This window comes from Alexandromys fortis, unplaced genomic scaffold, assembly GCF_014885135.2.
Source record: "Alexandromys fortis isolate MF-2015 unplaced genomic scaffold, M_Fortis_MF-2015_v1.1 scaffold_125, whole genome shotgun sequence".
Taxonomy (NCBI): domain Eukaryota; kingdom Metazoa; phylum Chordata; class Mammalia; order Rodentia; family Cricetidae; genus Alexandromys; species Alexandromys fortis.
This window is the reverse complement of record NW_026068026.1, coordinates 559,605-577,034: the sequence shown is the minus strand read 5'-3', so window position 1 is coordinate 577,034 and position 17,430 is coordinate 559,605. Positions and strand designations below refer to the sequence as shown.

At 49.4% G+C, this 17,430-nt stretch overlaps 1 protein-coding gene across 1 annotated transcript; it reads left to right on the top strand.

Moving 5' to 3' along the window:
- The first annotated feature begins 2,384 nt into the window (after positions 1–2,384).
- Dctn2 (dynactin subunit 2) lies at positions 2,385–17,355 on the top strand. Its single transcript, XM_050163946.1, has 14 exons — positions 2,385–2,631; positions 3,518–3,586; positions 11,348–11,444; positions 11,609–11,670; positions 12,146–12,244; positions 12,685–12,845; positions 13,009–13,156; positions 13,474–13,539; positions 13,713–13,751; positions 13,931–14,008; positions 14,097–14,168; positions 14,329–14,431; positions 14,541–14,632; positions 16,919–17,355. Exons 1-14 carry the CDS (start codon positions 2,596–2,598, stop codon positions 17,003–17,005), a joined length of 1,209 nt encoding a protein of 402 aa, XP_050019903.1. The 5' UTR covers positions 2,385–2,595; the 3' UTR covers positions 17,006–17,355.
- The last annotated feature ends 75 nt before the right edge of the window (positions 17,356–17,430 follow it).

Here is a 17,430-nt window from a genome sequence, read left to right as displayed (position 1 = left end):
TCTCAAGGCATTCTTTCCTTCTCCCAGTTTCCTGGTCAGAAGAAAAGAAAAGAAAACCCAGGAAGTTCTTGTCCTTCCTCTCCTTGGGCCAGGCTCCCACTGCAGCCCCTGAGCAGAAACATCCAGAGCTGACCAAATTGATTTTGCTCAATGTCACAGCCTCTGCTAGCCAACAGAGAACGAGGCTGCAGGACTTGAGGTTTTAGCCAAGAGGAGGAGCAGGGTGATGGGAGAAGGTAGGAGGGGGTGGAGGCCTCCGCTGGCTCAGAAATTGACCAGGGTCTAGGTCAGTTAGGCACTATGGGACAAGGGTGAGATGACAGTGACCTAGACAAACAAGCCCTCCTCCAGGAACCCACTGAGCCAGGCCTCTGCCACTCATCCACCTCGACTCTTAAGGTGACTGAAGGAAAGGAATCGGAAGCTGCACACGAGAGTTTGGGGTCCTGGCGACAGAGGCCAAGGCTTGGACACAAGCCAGGAATGAGAATGACAATGAGTATCTAACTCAGGAGCTCTACAGGCAGCTGTCTGGCACTATTTCTGAGGACTGTAGCATCTCGCAAGCTCAGGAAATACACCGACATCCTGCCTCTAGAAGCAAAAAAGTGGCTTCCTCAGTGAAATGGCTTCAAAATGCCAGTCCTTAGGAGGGTCACTGGTCAGAGATGAAAGTTCAGTGGGTACATGCTCTGCGAACACACACACACACACACATGATAAGTTCTTATACAGCTGCACCAGTCATTCTTCAAAGAACTTTTCCTTTAATTGTTGAGATGGGGTGGGAGGGGTTCCTCTATGTAGCCCAGGCTAGCCTAAAGCTTGGTATGTGGTAGTTCAGATTGTTCTCTATGTAGCTCAGGCTAGCCTAAAGCTTAGTGTGTAGTTCAGACTGTCTTGCACTCTTGGTGCCTCAACCTCCCACAGCCGCCCACTGCTGGGAGTATATGTGGGTGCCACCATGTCTGGCTTGAGAACCTCTTCTATCCTGCGTTTGTCTTTTTATGTCTTTACTACATAGTGATAGCGATAGCACGTCGGTGGCTTTGTACTTGTTTTTCTCCTCCTCCTCTTCTGTCATTTTGAGACAGGGTTTCTCTACATAGCTCTGATTCTCCTGGAACTCGCTCTGTAGACCAGGCTGGCTTTGAATTTAGAGATCTGCCTGTCTCTGCCTCCCGAGGGCCAAGATTAAAGATGTGCTCCACTACGCCTGATCTTCTCACCTGTTTTAATAACGGCTCAGTGAGATGGCTCACCAGCAACCCATGACCTGAGTTTGATTCCCCAGGACCCCCAAGGTGGAAAAAGAAAACAGACAAACAACAGTTGTTCTCTGACCTCCAAACTCATGCAAAGACACCTGCACACCGTGCACGTGCACACAAACACACACACACAAATAAATTCAATAAATTAAATTAGGGGTCCTATTGTCATGTATTTATTTGGCAAAGGAAAAGAGTTTCCTTATGTCTGTTCTCCAGAAAGGTTTGTTCTTAGCCTGGGCACAAAGTTACTGTGTGCAAGGTCCTGAGTTCAATACTCAGCATTGAAAAGGGAGCTCCAGGCCACCCTGGGCTACAGTTCAAGACCCTGTGTGAACTTCCTCCTGTTTACGGGGACTATTAATGAAGCGATGACCACCATGGAGTGTTCAGTCAGTCTCGGAGCCATTTTGAAAACAAAACAAAAATCCATAAATAGTAGACCCAGATAAATTTGAATTTCAGATTCTTATATGCATATCACAAATAGAATAAGATGCATGCTTTTATATTAAAAATTGCTAGCTATTTACCTGAAATTCATTTTTAAAAATATATAGTATATATTATTACTATATATTTTATGTATATGGATGTTTTGCCTTCATGTATGTCTGTGTACCATGTGTGTGGCTGGTGTGCTCAGATGTCAGAAGAGGGAGGGCATTGGATCACTTGGAACTGGAGTTATAAATGGTTGTGAGTTATCATGTGGGTGCTGGGAATCGAACCCGGGTCCTGCAAAAGCAGCCAGTGCTCTTAACCACTGAGATATCTCTCTAGCTCCTGAAATTAAAATTTGTGTAGGGGCCCTCTATTTTGTCCGTCAGCCCTAATCTGAAAAGACCGGTTCACTTTTCATTCCTTACCGTTATTCACAATGTGACGAGCTTTGTGGTTTCGTCTAGTCTGTTACTATGTGTTTGAAAATAGGAATTATGCGATACCTTTAATAGAATATTAAAAATAAGAGAAAATAAATTGTATGAAATAGCTCCCTAAGGTGTGTTATTGTCGTTCCCAGACCAAGCCCCAGAGGACCGGGACTACATATCCCACAATGCCACTCGGCGTCTCCTCGCCATTACCTCATTCTCTGTCGCTCTCACCAATCCCAGCTTCTCCAGGGGTGTGGTAGCCGGCTGTCCTCGCGACTTTTGCTGTACCCTGCTGCCGGGCTACTCCTGTCGCGAGACTTCCTGCTCCTCTGCCGCTCCCTTTACCGTCGCCTGAGCCGGGGACCCGGACCCAGCCTCGCCCCCACCCGGTCACCGGCCCCGGCTCCACCGAGGCCTCGGTCCCCCAGCCCCGCCTCGCCGCCGCCATGGCGGACCCTAAATACGCCGACCTCCCCGGCATTGTGAGTACAGGGCCGGGCCCGGCTCCCCAGACTGCGCCCCCGATCTCCCAAGGACCCCCAAGAGAAATCAGCCCGCGACCCCTCCCGCTGGCAGCCCCTTCTCCGCCCCAAGGGTTATCGCCTCTCGCCCTTCGACGGCTGCAGCACCTTCTGGACTGCCGACCCGACTGGGCCGGGCCGTTGGACTCCGCGTCTGGCCCCCTTTCTGGCAGTAGCCGGTTTCTCCGCCCAGAAATCGCCTCCGGGCGCTTTCCACTTGTGCCCGAGTGTTTGTATCATCCAAGTCAACACTGCCCTTGTTGCCCCAAATTTCCCGATTGCCCACCCCCGCATCCTTACTCCAGCCATACTCAGTAGGCCACTTGATGATGGCCTTCATCTTGCCAGGGAAGAGGTTACTATCGCAGAAACCTTGTGCCAGTAGGGAGCTCTGTCCCTTGGGAGCACCTGTGCCTACTCCTCATGCACAAGCCGGCATGTGCACTTGGTTTGTGCTACCCTGCGTTCTCAGGGTGGGGAGACTGGCGCACAAGACCTTGAGAACTAAGGCCCTGAGTCACTCTCAGCCCTTGTTGCAGTGGAGTGGATGCAGGGCCTAACTCGAGGAACTGTCATCTGCTTAGGACAAAGTCGTTACCAAGGACTGGCCTCTCAGCCATGTCCAGGGTAACATCTCTCTTTTCACGTTGGTCGCTTACCCCAGGTCCCAGTTTGTACCTGGGGTTATTGAGATGTGGGGACTGACATACTCTTGGCACCGGGAGTGGAAAGCCGACAGAATCCTTGAATCACAGTCTGGGTTTTGCAGTAGCTTGTTCAAAGGGCATGGGGACAATAGGGGAATGCTGGGGTAGTGAGATCGGGTGGTCACTCCTTCTACCTGCAGGCCAGGAACGAGCCAGATGTTTATGAAACCAGCGACCTACCTGAGGATGATCAAGCAGAGTTTGATGCGGTAAGACTATGTGCTGCCTCAGGATCCCTCTGGCCTCTTACCTCTCTCCCCCAGATAGTTCTTTCCCATCCCTGACAAGCCACAGCAATAAGTGGGTATGCCAACCCCAGCTTGGGTGGTCTCAGGGCTTTCAAAGGCCTTGCTGAGCTGCCCGCCATCAATGAACAATGGCAGAAAGGAGGGTCGAGCCAGTAGGACTACAACTAACAAGACCTGCTAGTAAAACCCAAGTCTTAGGTTTTCTAAATACAATTGAAATACCCCAAAACAGTTATAGTCTCGGTTAGTGATTAAATAGGCCCCTGGGTTCTAATCCATACTTTGAGTTATAAAAGCTTGAACATTAATAAATGGGCTTAAGGTTGCAGTAGGCCTTTTTGTTTTATTATATATCTTACCCAGTGCATTCCCATTAGTATTTACCAAGAACTGGAATTTGAACCATTAGGAGCCATTAGGCAAGGTGTAACAAATGTCTTGGAGACTCCAGAAAAATAAGAGGCCTGGTTAGAGCAAAGTAATTTTGAGGAAAAACATAAACCTTATAATCAGCGGAGAAGAGACCGTGATAATATATTAGATTTGTTTGATGAGCTCATTGTATTAATCAGGAATGGAATTATTTTCTGTCATTTAACAGATATGCTCATTCTGTTTGGATTTTTTTTCCCAGTGCAGAGGAAGAGGCGTCCCTGCCCCTATGGAGCCCTTGACTAATGTGACAATTAGGATGCATACAGGAAGTAAAGAGGAGAGTTAGGAAGGCGTAGGCAGCATAAGAAAAAGCCTAAAGTGAGTTAGCATAGTGCTGTGGGGACAAAGCCCAGCAACGGCTTGTATAGATCTGCTTCGTTATCTCCAAAGAAAGCTGAGCTGGGCTCACATTGATGCTATGAGACCTCAGTGAAGGTGTGGCCAAAAAGTCCTGGGGACATTCTCAGCAGGCCCAGTATGTGTGTCCATTAGTCCTGTGGCCGTGTCTGTGGGGCTGGGTAGTTCTGGGGAATGTTGGTTGCTGGCTTATAATGATATGGCTTGGCGTACTCACTTATTCCTCATTCTGTTCTCCCCTGTGGGAATGTTTCCTACAGTGTGGGGCATAGCTTCCCTGTCCCTTCTCTCAACAGTGTGTCCCTTGTGGCTTCTGTATTTGCTGGCATGTCAGTCTCCCTCTCCCTCCTGCCCCCAGCTTAAGTATTTGGAGATAATGCAGATGATGTCATAGCCAGTACTTGAATGTAAAGCTGTCCCTCCAAGAGTGTCTTAGTTAACCCTGTGCTCATAGAGTAGTAAAGGGTACGATGAGGAATTCCGGAACTGAAGACGGCGCAAGACCTGCCTATTAAATAATCAGGCCTTGGAGGCAGTGGATAGAACTCTGTCTCCCTTTTCACGTAACCGTGATGCACATGGACAATGCCACCCTGTTTCCAAACAAACAAATTCATCTTCATTTTCTTCTTGGAGGTACAGGGATAACTCTTAATACAGACATGATGGAGCCTAAGTATAAAGCTCTGATTGGCCCCTTTTCCTCGCTGAGCCTGAGCAGCCTATGGCTGTGGCGGCTAATGGCTGTGGGAGGAGGACACCAGCGAGTTTGTTTCCTGCAGCATATTACCCAGGAAGCGGCTGTGGAAGGGCCTGGAAGCCAGTGGTAAACACTGGTGATTGGAAGCTGCTCTCATCACCCTGGCTCAGAGAGGCGTGTATGTGGAGAGCTGAGTTTTCTCCTGATGTCAGCTAATGTCTCTGGCCCCTCCGTGTCCCCGTGGGCCTTCGGAAGGCAGCTTTCGGGAAGTGAGCTGCATAATGGCTCTGCTGCTGCTCATAACGCTGACGTAAATGTGCAACTTGAACGGTGCAATTGTGTGCCTCCCTACCTAGAGCTGTGGCTGTGTGGCCTCGGTGCTGGCTGGGAGCCTGTTCACTCCTCATCTCCTGGGCTCTCTGCCGGAATCTCCAGATTAAAAAAAAAAAGAACATGTAAGGCTATGTAGCAAGAATGTCTCCCACCACTGCCCGCCACTCAGTTCTATTTTGGAGACAGGGTCTTATTATCTCACCCTCTCGGGCCTAGAATTCCATATGTAGACCAGGCTGGCCTAGAATTCAGAGATCTGCCTGTCCTTTTCTCTGCTTCCCAAGGGCTGAGATTAAAGGTGTTTGCCACTGTGCCCAGCTTCCAGGTGTTAATTTAAAGAAATATCAAGTAGAATGTCCGTCCGTTCAGTGTCTTTAACCTTCCTCTGATTTCTATTTCTCTACTGCCATTAAAAAAAAACTGTGACAGGAAATAATATTCTTCAGACCTTGATTACTAGTTTTACTTGAACATGGAAATGTGACGATTCCCACAGTGGGAAGGGTGGGGCAGGAAAGAAGTAGAATTGGTTTATTTGTTTTTTTCTAGGTGATCCCAATTTTTCTTCTATTCCTTTAAAACAATTTTAGCAGGAAGTAAACTATTTTACAATAGGAATGGGCTGGAAAACAGTAGAAGCTAGCAGCCCTTCCCTTCCCTTCCCAGTATAGAAAATCTGCATCTCAGCCACTCCTGGGTTGGTTAAAACAGTGTTTGCAAAGCTACTTCCCAAATGCCCTCCCCTGGGCCTACAGCTGGCCTTGGGTCAGTAAAGCTTTCTGCTCATGACTTAAGCAGAAAATATTAAGACAGCCTCAATAGAGGAGGACCCAGCTTTCCCTGTGCTGTGTAAAAGGAAGGTTTCCTGAGTCCAGTTTGGTGGGGGGTCCCTGCCTGCCTGAGGTTTAGAGTATCCTAGAATATGCTTGATTGTGTTCATTGACTGTTGGCGCACTTGAACTTACCCGAGTTTTTCCTAATGCTTCCCCCTTCCTCCCTCCTCACCACCCCGCCTGGACACTAGTTTGCACAAGTAAGGCCACTCAACGCTTCTCTCTGCATGTTGTGTTCATCTGCCCTCTTGCATGCAGTGCTCTGCCACTTTCCGATCATTGTAGCTAACTGTTTCAAATTCCAATGAGTCCCTATTCGGGCCTGGCCTTAGGCTTAAAGATCATTAATCAAAGTAGAAATGCAACTACGATGCACGAATCATTGTGAATCATTGTCTCTTTGCCTTGTGAGGCCTGAAGAATAAAACTGAAGGAGGGAGAGAAACACAGAGGCCTTTAGACATGGGGGTGTAGACTTGGAAGGGGTTGCAAGAAGAGGGTTTTATGATCTTGTCTTCAGCCTTTATAGACAAAGGTGGAGAGCAAAAGGGAAAGCCAAGCCCCACCCCACTTCTCAGTTTCTCGGTGACTGAAAGAGAAAGCATCCATTTTAATGTTCTCCTGTGTTAAGCCTTGGAGAAAAGCAGGGTGGAAGGTGACCTATGCAATTTTAGGATAATAATTTAGGTTATTTTTGTTTTATGAGCCTTTCTGTTTCTGTGTTCCTCTTTTAGAAATGGATGGACGGTCAGCATTTGTGTTGGCCCATCCTGGACAGTTTTATTCTGCAGCTCTCTCCATGTTCTTTGTCACCATGGTTCTGAAGTCCCCCTGGCTGAAGTATTGGCATAGATCCTGAAGAACCTCAGGTCTTGCTGTCTGAGGCACAGCCACTTAGCTAAACATCCATTCATGAGAGGGAGTCACGTACCATGTCAGCTGGTACCCAGGGTCAGAGCACTTGGAGTTTTCCCATTTTCTGTGCTACATTGAGTTTCTATGGTAACTGTTACTACTCCATATTATAGCCCCTTCCCTACTTAGCACAGACTTGATATATGGTGTGCACACCACTCCTCATCCTGTTTTGTTTGTTTGGTTGGTTGGTTTTTGTCCATCACCATCTGCCCTTCCCTCTTGGTTTGAACTTCATGGCCCACTGTCTCCCTCCCTCCTCTTGAGTTTCTCCCATGCTGCTTTGAGCTTGGTGAGACCAAGTCAGAAACAGGTGTAATACTTGCTTCTCTCGTCTGCTTGCAGGTGTCACCTGTGGGTGCTCATGCCCACTTGTGAACAGTGACATCTTAGGCCTGGAGTCACTTCAAAATGTGGGCTAAAAGCGAGGCTGAAGTAACAGAGGGGCCATGGCTGGTTGTTATCCAGTGCATCTGGAGAACTGTTAGGGAAGCACACGTCCGCCCTCACAGGAGTTTTCTGTACATAAAATGGCGGCCAGCCCTCCCCTTGCCCACTCACCCATCCCCAGAGCCAAAAGGCAGAGCACACTGTGGAAGTTTCCCTCCTAGCAGTGAGGAACCCCCATCTGTGACTTGGACTGCAGTACGCTCATCCTTCCCCTAGTCCAGCTCTGGGAGTCTTGTGATTAGGGTTGGTAGCTGTGGATCTTGGGGTCCTCTGGGCTCCTGTGCTGTCGAATACTGGCAGAATCACCCTGCATCGTTCAGAGCTATGGCAGGGCGAGTTACCAATCATTCAGCGAGAAGAAGCATGTTTCAACCCTATGAACTAGTAAGGGGGATTCCCCCTTGGGAATTGGGGGCCCTCAGTCAGTGACAGGCCCTCAGAATCTGCACACTGCTTCGGGCTGCCATTTTTACAGCTTCCCTTCCACCTGAGCCTTCTCTCCTGACCCTGTTGTGCACCAGCTGTGGCTCTAACTACTGTGCCCTCGCACTCCCACATGACCGCTGCTGACCGGCAGAGCCTCATGCCATCTTCACCACCAGAGAGGGCAGGGTCTCATGGTCTTCTTTCTCTTGGGGCATATTCTGACCTCAGCTAAAATTCTTGGCCCCCAAATTTTGCTAGGCTCCCCTGGGGCCCTGTGGTGCAGTGTTGGAAAGACGGTCATGTAGTGCATGTGACAATTGCTAATAACAATTTTGTCTTTTTTTTCCCTCCCTCATCCCCCTCCCCCCACGCCCTTTCCTTTTTAACTCTTGATTTTCTCACCTCTGGGGAAACCACAGGAGCTGGTAAGAAGCCCTACCTTCGTCCGCTTTCTAATGGGGTGTGCTGTGGTGGGTGTTTGTTCTCTGTCCTTTTGTCTCCTCTGAGTCTTTGGACTCTAGTCTGTCCCACACCCAGCACCCATTCCAGTGGCACAAGTCACTGTGGTGGCGAGGCAGATCTTTGAGATGCTGGTGGACTGGGTGCCATCTGAAGACCAGCATGTGCCGTCAGCCTGGCCCTGCTGGGCTGCTGCTGCTCAGACAGATGCTGAGAAGATGCAGCACATCTCCTGGCCTAGGCCTTGCTTCTTCTCCAGGAGAACAGCGCCCAGAACCGCTGAGACTTTCCTCAGTACTGATCCTTTGCTGCTCCCATCTTTCCTTACTTAAGAACAGAAATGGGAGAGCGTCCATTTGCAACGGTGCGGGCCAAGATTCAACTGTCCTTATTCTCCAGGCTATGCCTCCCCTGTGTTTTTCTTTCTTCTCTTTTTTCTTTTATGTGTATGTGGTACCAGAGGTCAAACTCAGGGGCTTATGCAGCATAGCTAGATACTCTACCGCTTAGTTACATCCAGCCTTTCAGTCCTCTTTTTTTTATTTTTTATTTTTTAAATTTAGATGCAGTCTCACTCTGTAGACCAGCCTGACCTGGAACTCAAAGAGATCCGTTGCCTCTGCCTGCTGGGCTTAAACACATGTCCCACCACATCTGGCCATCTTCCTTTAAACGTTTTTTTTTGTCCAGTCTTCGGATTTTTTGAGCAGAGTCTCCTTTTGTGACCCTAGCTGGCCTGAGGCTCCCAAGTACTGGGATTACCGTGTAAGCCACCAGGCCCATCTTGTATTTTTACTTTATTTATATTAATACATATACATATATATGTGTATATATATAATTTATTAATTCATTAATCCTGAGACGGGGTCTCACTGTAACTCTGAGTGTCCTGGAACTCATAGAAATCCTCTTGCTCGTGCCTCCTGAGTGCTGGCGTTATTTTTATTTTTTATTTTTTTTAAATATTTATTTATTATGTATACAATATTCTATCTGTGTGTATGACTGCAGGCCAGAAGAAGGCACCAGATCCCATTACAGATGGTTGTGAGCCACCATGTGGTTGCTGGGAATTGAACTCAGGACCTTTGGAAGAGCAGGCAATGCTCTTAACCTCTGAGCCATCTCTCCAGCCCCCTATTTTTATTTTTTGAGACAGGGTCTTGCTATACCATTCTCTAGTCTAGCTGGAGTTGGTTATCCCCCAGGTGCTGGGATTACAAGCATGTGCCACTATGCTGGTCTAAAGGGAAAGTTCTACCTTGTTGGCTTTTCTGGAGAGAAGCAGCATGCTTCCAGGAGTGTGCTCAGATGATGTGCTGGCCTTCCTCCGGCCGGCATCCTCATCTTAGAGACCAGAAGCCACATAGCCACTCGGCAGCTGAGGACTGCAGAGGAAAAGAGCCTGGCTGGGTTCACAGTCTCCTCTAGGGCCTGCGTGGGGGCCACTGAGCCCTTTTGTTTTTCTTGCTGTGAGACTCCTGCCTTCCCCTCTGCCTAGCAGGTGCCTGAAGAAAAGGTAGAGAAGGGAGCTACTGCTTCCTTACAGCCTTTCCCTGTCCTCGGTTTTTAAAGCTGCCACCCACTCCTATCCCATCTGTGACTCAGTAGAGGTGAAGGATGGAGTCTCCTTCTAGCTGTTGCTTTCTCTCGGGTCCTGCTTCTCCTCCTCCCTGCTCCCACATACCTACACACAGGCAGAGGTTCTGTCTTGAATGCAGATAGGATTGCCTGGTAGCAATTCATTTAAATCAGCACCTAAGAGATGGGCCTGCCTCTCCCCCACCCCTTTTTTTTAAGGAAAGCTTTTATAAGTAACTCTAATGTGCAGCTAGAGTTGAGATTCATTTGCCTAGATTCAGAAGTGAGGACTGGCCTTGCCTTCCTCCTGTGGAATAGGGGGTGTTCTCCCTAACGGAACAGGACTCCTAGGCTCCCCCTTCCTGAGTGCTGTCTTGATGGAATTACTGGAAAGCAAGTTGCTGTACAAGGAGGGGCCTCAGCCTCAGCTCTAGGCTACCATGATTCCCATCTCAGCCACGGCCCCTACTTGAGGACTCAGGGAGAGAGCAGATGCCGCACTGACCCTTGATGTGGGCTGTACTCTCCATTGCATGTGGCACCTGTGTTCCTTGTGGCCCTTACCCGGAGTGCTCCAGAAAAGCAGCCGCTTATGCTTGTTACTTATAAGGTGTCCCTTAAACAACCCGCGGAGCCCTTGCTGCTGCCTCTCTGAACTATCTGACCCCACAGTAGCCAGAAACCAGGCTTCTACGCACACCCTCTGCCAACCTCCTTTCATATCTAAGAATTAGTGCCTTACTTCAGCAAGATTAAAGCCTGCTGTTTTACTCTCAGTATTGACCTTGCTGGCGGCCTTCCTTCCTCCCTTCAAATTAGGATGGGGAGTCAGCTCTCTGTGGACTTGCTCAGCCAGGAAAGGAGGCTTACTTTTTGGAAGGGGGGGGGTGGCGTTGAGAGAGGTCAGGGTGGTTTCTTGCCCTGAGTGCATGGTGTGTGCCAGATAACTGGGAAGGGCTGAGGGAGGGAGGTGTGTATACAGTGGGTGGGGGAGCTTATGCTGCCTCTCTAGCTGAACCAGGGTGTTCATGTTTATACTCCGGAGGCTCCAGCTTCAGCAGGAAGCTTCTCTTTCCTAAACTGAGCCTGTATGGGCAGCCTGGAATGGAACCACCCTTGTTTTCCCTTGGAAACGGGGCCCAGTGTCTTAGTAGTTTGGGAGTTTTGTGGGATACTAAAAAGCTAGGGTGGGAATGGGGCTCCCCTGACCTGAAGCCCCTGTTCCCTCAGGAGGAGCTAACCAGCACGAGCGTGGAGCACATCATTGTCAATCCCAATGCTGCCTATGACAAGTTCAAGGACAAGAGAGTGGGGACAAAGGGCCTCGGTGAGACTGGGCTCAGGTTGGGAGGGAATCATAGAGAGCAAACCTAAGGGGTTTCCTGCCCTCAGCACTCAGTGGCTGTGCTCTGCTAAGACCCTCATCGCCTGGGTGTGTGACTGCACTGGGCCCAGGCCAGGCCACTCAGTCTAGCCTTCTTTTCTTGGCAGATTTCTCAGATCGCATTGGGAAAACCAAGAGGACAGGATACGAATCTGGAGACTATGAGATGGTTTGTCGTGTGTGTTGGTGGACATGGGGCAGCAAGCCCACAGCAGGCCTGTAGCCAGGGACTGAGGAATGTTTGCCTGCATGTATGTGTGTGCAGCATGTGTGTGCCTGATGTCAGAAGAGGGAATATCAGATCTCCCAGAAACAGTGTGACAGATGGTTGTGAGCCACCTTGTGGGTACTGGGAACTGAACTCAGGCCCTTTGTGAGAGCAACCAGTGCTTTCAGCTACCGAGCTTGAGGGAGATGGTCTTGTGAGGTGATCTGTTGAGGAGCCCAACAGGATGCAGTTGAGTGTTTTTTACCCTGCTGCTGGCCTGGAGTCTCCCAGCCTCTGGCTACTTCCCTTTCTTCCATAGTAGGGCACCAATGATTCAGGAGTTGAAGGGTTACCTTACGACTTAGGTCTAAGATTTGGATAAATTCTCAAGGCGCTCTCTGAAGGGAGATGTAGCATCTTCTTTGCTTCTCTGTAGCTTGGCGAGGGCCTGGGCGTGAAGGAGACACCGCAGCAGAAGTACCAGCGGCTACTGCATGAAGTCCAGGAGCTGACAACTGAAGTGGAGAAAATCAAGGTAACTGCAGTCTCTGCTCCCCAGCTCGCCGGCCACAGCTTTTGTAGTAGAGGAGCAGCTCCCAGCAGGAAGAGAGAGATCCCTAAGCTGTGGGTAAAGGGTGTGAGCTTTGCAGAGTTGGGGGTTGCAAGTCTAATGCTGTTAAATTCAGTCTTCTGGGGGCAGAAGAGATGACCTAGTGGCTAAAGCACTGGTCGCTCCTCTGGAGGACTCAGCACCTGCTAGGTTCTTACAACCATCTGTAACTCCAGCCCCGAATCTGATGCCCCTTGTAGCCCCCATGGTCACTGCACGCATGTGGTACACAGACATAGATACGGTACAGCACCCACATCCATAAAATAAATAAAATTACCTGCCATAGTTTCCCTTGAGGGTGTTGCTATTTTGTCTTGCTTCATTCCTGCCAGCCTCACTACCCACCTCTTCTCCTTTCCTAGACGACAGTGAAGGAGTCAGCCACTGAGGAGAAACTGACCCCTGTGGTGCTGGCTAAACAGCTGGCATCCCTGAAGCAGCAGCTGGTTGCTTCTCACCTCGAGAAGCTGTTGGGACCTGATGCTGCCATCAACCTCACTGACCCGGATGGAGCCCTGGCTAAGTGAGTGCCCTCCTTGTGGAAACCGTTGCTGAGTGGAGCTGTGGAGGACTTCAGCCAGATACCGAAAGCAGCACCAAGTCAGGAGGCAGCCTTGCTGCTCTGTAGTAGCCTTGTGAGGCAAGGAGATCTAAGTAGTCATGCTCTTATTATTCTCGTGACCCAGGCGCTTACTGCTGCAGCTGGAAGCCACAAAGAACAGCAAAGGGACTTCAGGAGGAAGGACCACAGGTGGGATCCCCCCAGAGAGTGGCCTTGTCACTTATGAACTGCACTCTCGGCCTGAGCAGGACAAGTTCTCACAAGCTGCCAAAGTGAGTGTCCCTTTAGAGGACCAGGCCTGGGGACAGAGTGCTGGGAAAGCTGTTGATTCCCTTGAAGTCTTGCTCTCTTTGTCTCCCTTGCATACCTGGTTTTGAGGCAGGGTCTCCTGTAGCCTAGGCTAGCTCGAACTCAATGTGTAGTTTAGGCTGGCTCTGAACCCTGGATTCTCCTGCCTCTACCTCTCAAGTGATCCATGTAATTCAAATGTAAACTTAAGATTGTGGCTAGGGATGTGTTCAGGAAAGGGGTTCCTTGGAACGGGAAAGCGGGGATGGGGGTGGCAAACCTCACCTCCTCCTTTCCATAGGTTGCAGAACTTGAGAAGCGTCTGACAGAGCTGGAGGCCACTGTCCGCTGTGATCAGGATGCTCAGGTCAGGGGCTCTCCCGTACTTTAGTCAGCACCCTGAGCCTTCAGGTCCAGTGATTTCCACAATCTGGGAGGGGTAAGCTAGTGGGTGCCAGCTGAAACCAGGAACGATAGAAGAAGGTAGTCAGCCCTGTGTAGGTATGAAGACTGCTGATTTTTCTCCTCATTTCCCATCAGAATCCCCTTTCTGCAGGTCTGCAGGGAGCCTGCCTTATGGTGAGTGTGGAAGGACCCGTGTTGTTTAGATTACAGAGGGCTATGGGAATGGATGACTTACAACAAGTACTTCTGGGTCTCAGTGGTATATTCATTAGCTCCAGTGAAATATGAAAGACCTTTTTCTAGTCTGCTTCTTTCCTGGTGACACTTGTCCAAACCCTTGCCCCATCCTCTAGGAAACTGTAGAACTGTTGCAGGCCAAGGTGAGCGCCCTGGACCTTGCAGTTTTGGACCAAGTAGAGGCTCGGCTGCAGGTACTAAGTGGAGCAGCACTTGGGTTCTAAGTAGCCTGGGACTTTGGAAACCCTGGGTGCCCTCTCACCCTTAACACCCTTTTTTCAGAGTGTCCTGGGAAAGGTGAATGAAATTGCCAAGCACAAAGCCTCTGTGGAGGATGCAGACACACAGAGCAAGGTCAGGAAGCCCCTCCCATCTTTATACCCCTTGTGCTCCCTCAGGGTCCCCCTCTGAGTGCTGACATCAGAATGCAGAGACTTAGAATCTCAGGTCTTATCAGTAGTTGCCTTCTCCACACCCTCAGCCATCCTTTCTGGGCCCTGTCATCTTCTTCCAGGTGCACCAGCTTTATGAAACCATACAGCGCTGGAGCCCCACTGCCTCTGCCCTCCCTGAGCTGGTTCAGAGACTAGTCACCATCAAGCAGCTACACGAGCAAGGTGTGAGGCTGGTCCCTAAGCTTGGGCCCTTTTGTGTCCCTCTCTCACCCTGGGCTCTGCTCTCAACTGTGCCCCTCTTCACGTTTTTTTTTTTTTTTTTTTTTTGCAGCTATGCAGTTTGGCCAGCTCCTGACACACTTGGATACTACCCAACAGATGATTGCCGCCTCCCTTAAGGACAATGCCACTCTCCTGACCCAGGTGTGTCGATCCCTTTGTTTTGTTTATTGCCACTTTTTTCCATCGCAGAACTCAGCAGTTCTCCAGCCCCACCTCAGAGGGTTTTGTCTTAGGCCATTGAATGTCTCTTCTGTTTTCGTAGCCTTAGGACCTTTGTACCCAATTTAGTTAACCTCTTTCTCCCTAACCTTGGACTTGGTTTTGGCAGGAGGTAGGGATGTCAAACAAGAGTCTCAAGTCTCATTTTGGCTGACTTGAAACTTGTTTTGTAGACCAGGCTGGTCCCAAATTTGTGGCAATCCTCCTCCTTCCTCCCAGGTACTGGGATTACAGGAGTATGCGGCCATGCTTGACTCTTTGAGACAGGTCTTGCTGTGTCCCCTAGCTGGCCTCAAACTCACAGCTAAACAAACCTTGGTGCTTTAGACTCCCAGGTGCTGGAATTAGTCCTGAGCACATCTTGCTTTTAGTTTTACCTTCTTTATCTTTTGGTTTCTAGTAGGTTTTTGTTTTTTTAGTTTTTTGAGACAGGGCTCTGTGTAGCCCTGGCTTTCCTGGAACTCACTCTGTAGATCAGACTGGCCTCAAACTCAGAAGAGATCTGCCTGCCTCTGCCTCCTGACTGCTGGGATTATAGGCGTGTGTCATCACTGCCCCATTTTTTTATTTAATGTGCATTGCTGTTTTGTCTGCATGTATGTCTTTGTGAGGGTGTCAGATCTTGGAGTTACAGTTGTGAGCTGCTCTGTGGGTGCTGGGAAGTTAACATGGAAGAGCAGGTCAGTAGTACTCTTAACCGCTGGCCCATCTCTCCTGCCCAGGTTTCCAGTGTTTTATGTACATATATGTATACCCATGTGTGTTGGGAGTGTAATCACCTGTGCCAAAGGCTGATGTTGAGTGTCTTCTGTCACTCTCCTCTCTTATTAAAATATTTGAGTGTGTGTGTGTGTATGTGCACACTTATAGAGACCATTATGTCCACTTCTATTTATTTCTATGTGTATAGGTGTTTTTCCTGTTTGCATGTCTGTGCACCATGTGTGTGCCTAGTGCCCAAGGAGGCCAAAAGGGTTTATTATAGACAACTGTGAACTGCCATGTGGGTTCTGGGAATTGAACCCAGGTCCTCTGGAAGAGCAACCAGTGCTTTTAACCCCCATTCTCACACAAGTGCTGGGGATCTGAACTGTGGTCCTGATGTTTACACAATAAGCAAATTAGTCACTAATCATCCCCAGCCCTGCTTCTTGAGAGGATTTGATTTTATATGTATGAGTGTTTTCCTTCATGCACATAGGTGCATCAGTCTGTACGGTGCTTATTTTGGAGGTCAGAAAAGGCTGTCAGATTCCCTAGAATTGAAATTACAAATGATCATGAACCACCATGTGAGTGCTGGGAACCAAACCTAGGTCCTCTCAGAACAGCCAGTGCTCTTTACCTGCTGAGTTCTTTCTAGCCGCCCGGCCTGTTTTTATTATTTCCTATAGCAGTGCTCAGTACTTAGCTGGTGCTCAGTTTCTATTGAATGAACTGTTCTTTCTGCTGTAGGGAGATCAGCATCACAGACCACCACCAAAACAAACAAAACCAGGCCAAGTGTGGTGGTGCACGCCTTTAATCCCAGTTCTTCCAAGGCAGAGGCAGGCAGATTTCTTGAGTTCCAGGCCAGTCACAGTGACATGAGACCCAGTCTCAAAAGCAATAGATGAAATAAATGGGGAAAGGTTTAGTGGTGCACACCTTTAATCTAGCACTCAGGAGGCAGAGGGGCCAGGCTGGTCTACAGAGCTAGTTCCAGGACTCAAGAGAAAACATAAAAATGTATGTGGTATAGTCTTCCTCTAGCTTTCTAAAATTCTGAACCAGTGGAAACTTCATCAGTCTACTTGTTGGTTATCCTTTTATCAAGTAAGTGAGCAGTTCTGGAGGCAGGCTGAACAGAGCTCCTGCTCATGCCGACCCTGACCTCAAGCCATAGTACTCTGAGGGTAGGCAGTTTGGAAACGGCTGCCACAGACATTCCCTCCACCAACCCACCCCTCTCAAAACCAGAGACCCAAAGCTGTGGCTCCACTTCTTTCTTTCACTGTGACCTGCAACTCACTCTGTAGATCAGGTTGGCCTTGAACTCAGAGATCCTCCTGCCTCCGCCTCCAGAGTGCTGGCCTATATAGGCAAGTGCCTGGTTTATGCTTGCTAGACAAGCAGTTTTTCCTTTAAAGAGAATTTCTTCTGGGTGCTCTTCATCCCCAGTGGGCACCTGACCCAAACAAGAACAGGACTCTTCTCTCCCCTTTGTAGGTACAGACAACTGTGCGTGAGAACTCGGCCACAGTCGCGGGGAATTTTGCCAGCATCGATGAGAGGATGAAGAAGCTGGGGAAGTGAGCACGCTGAGAGCTGAGAGCAGGGGTAACCCTTGCCCAAGCTCTGAGAAGCTTCCATGGGGCTTCCCCTTCGTCCTAACTCAGCCCCATTCCACTTGACAAAGGGCAAGGGTTCTTGCATGTGGGGTACAGACCCCTCCCCTCATGAATAGAGTGGTAGCTGGGACTGTCAGATGGGAGTCTGTCCTCAGGCCCAGGGGATGAGGACGTGGGCCCAGCCACATGCCAGCTCATGTCCATAACTGCTTTGCCTGGTGTGGGGAGGACTGGATCCTGTCCTCTAACAGCTTCTGTGGATGACTAGAATACTGTACAACTGTTTCTGACCATTAAATGCTGTTGTACCGTGTAGCCTCTGCTGTGTTTCCTGGGTCTCAGGCAGCACTGGGCCAGCCGTGCAGAGCACAGCAGTCCAAGCTACACTAT

Coding starts and splice junctions, on each gene's coding strand:
- Dctn2 (XM_050163946.1), top strand. CDS start 2,596: ATGGCGGACCCTAAATACGCCGACCTCCCCGGCATT. Junction 3,587..11,347: donor ATCAAGCAGAGTTTGATGCG/GTAAGACTATGT, acceptor CTGTTCCCTCAG/GAGGAGCTAACCAGCACGAG. Junction 11,671..12,145: donor AATCTGGAGACTATGAGATG/GTTTGTCGTGTG, acceptor GCTTCTCTGTAG/CTTGGCGAGGGCCTGGGCGT.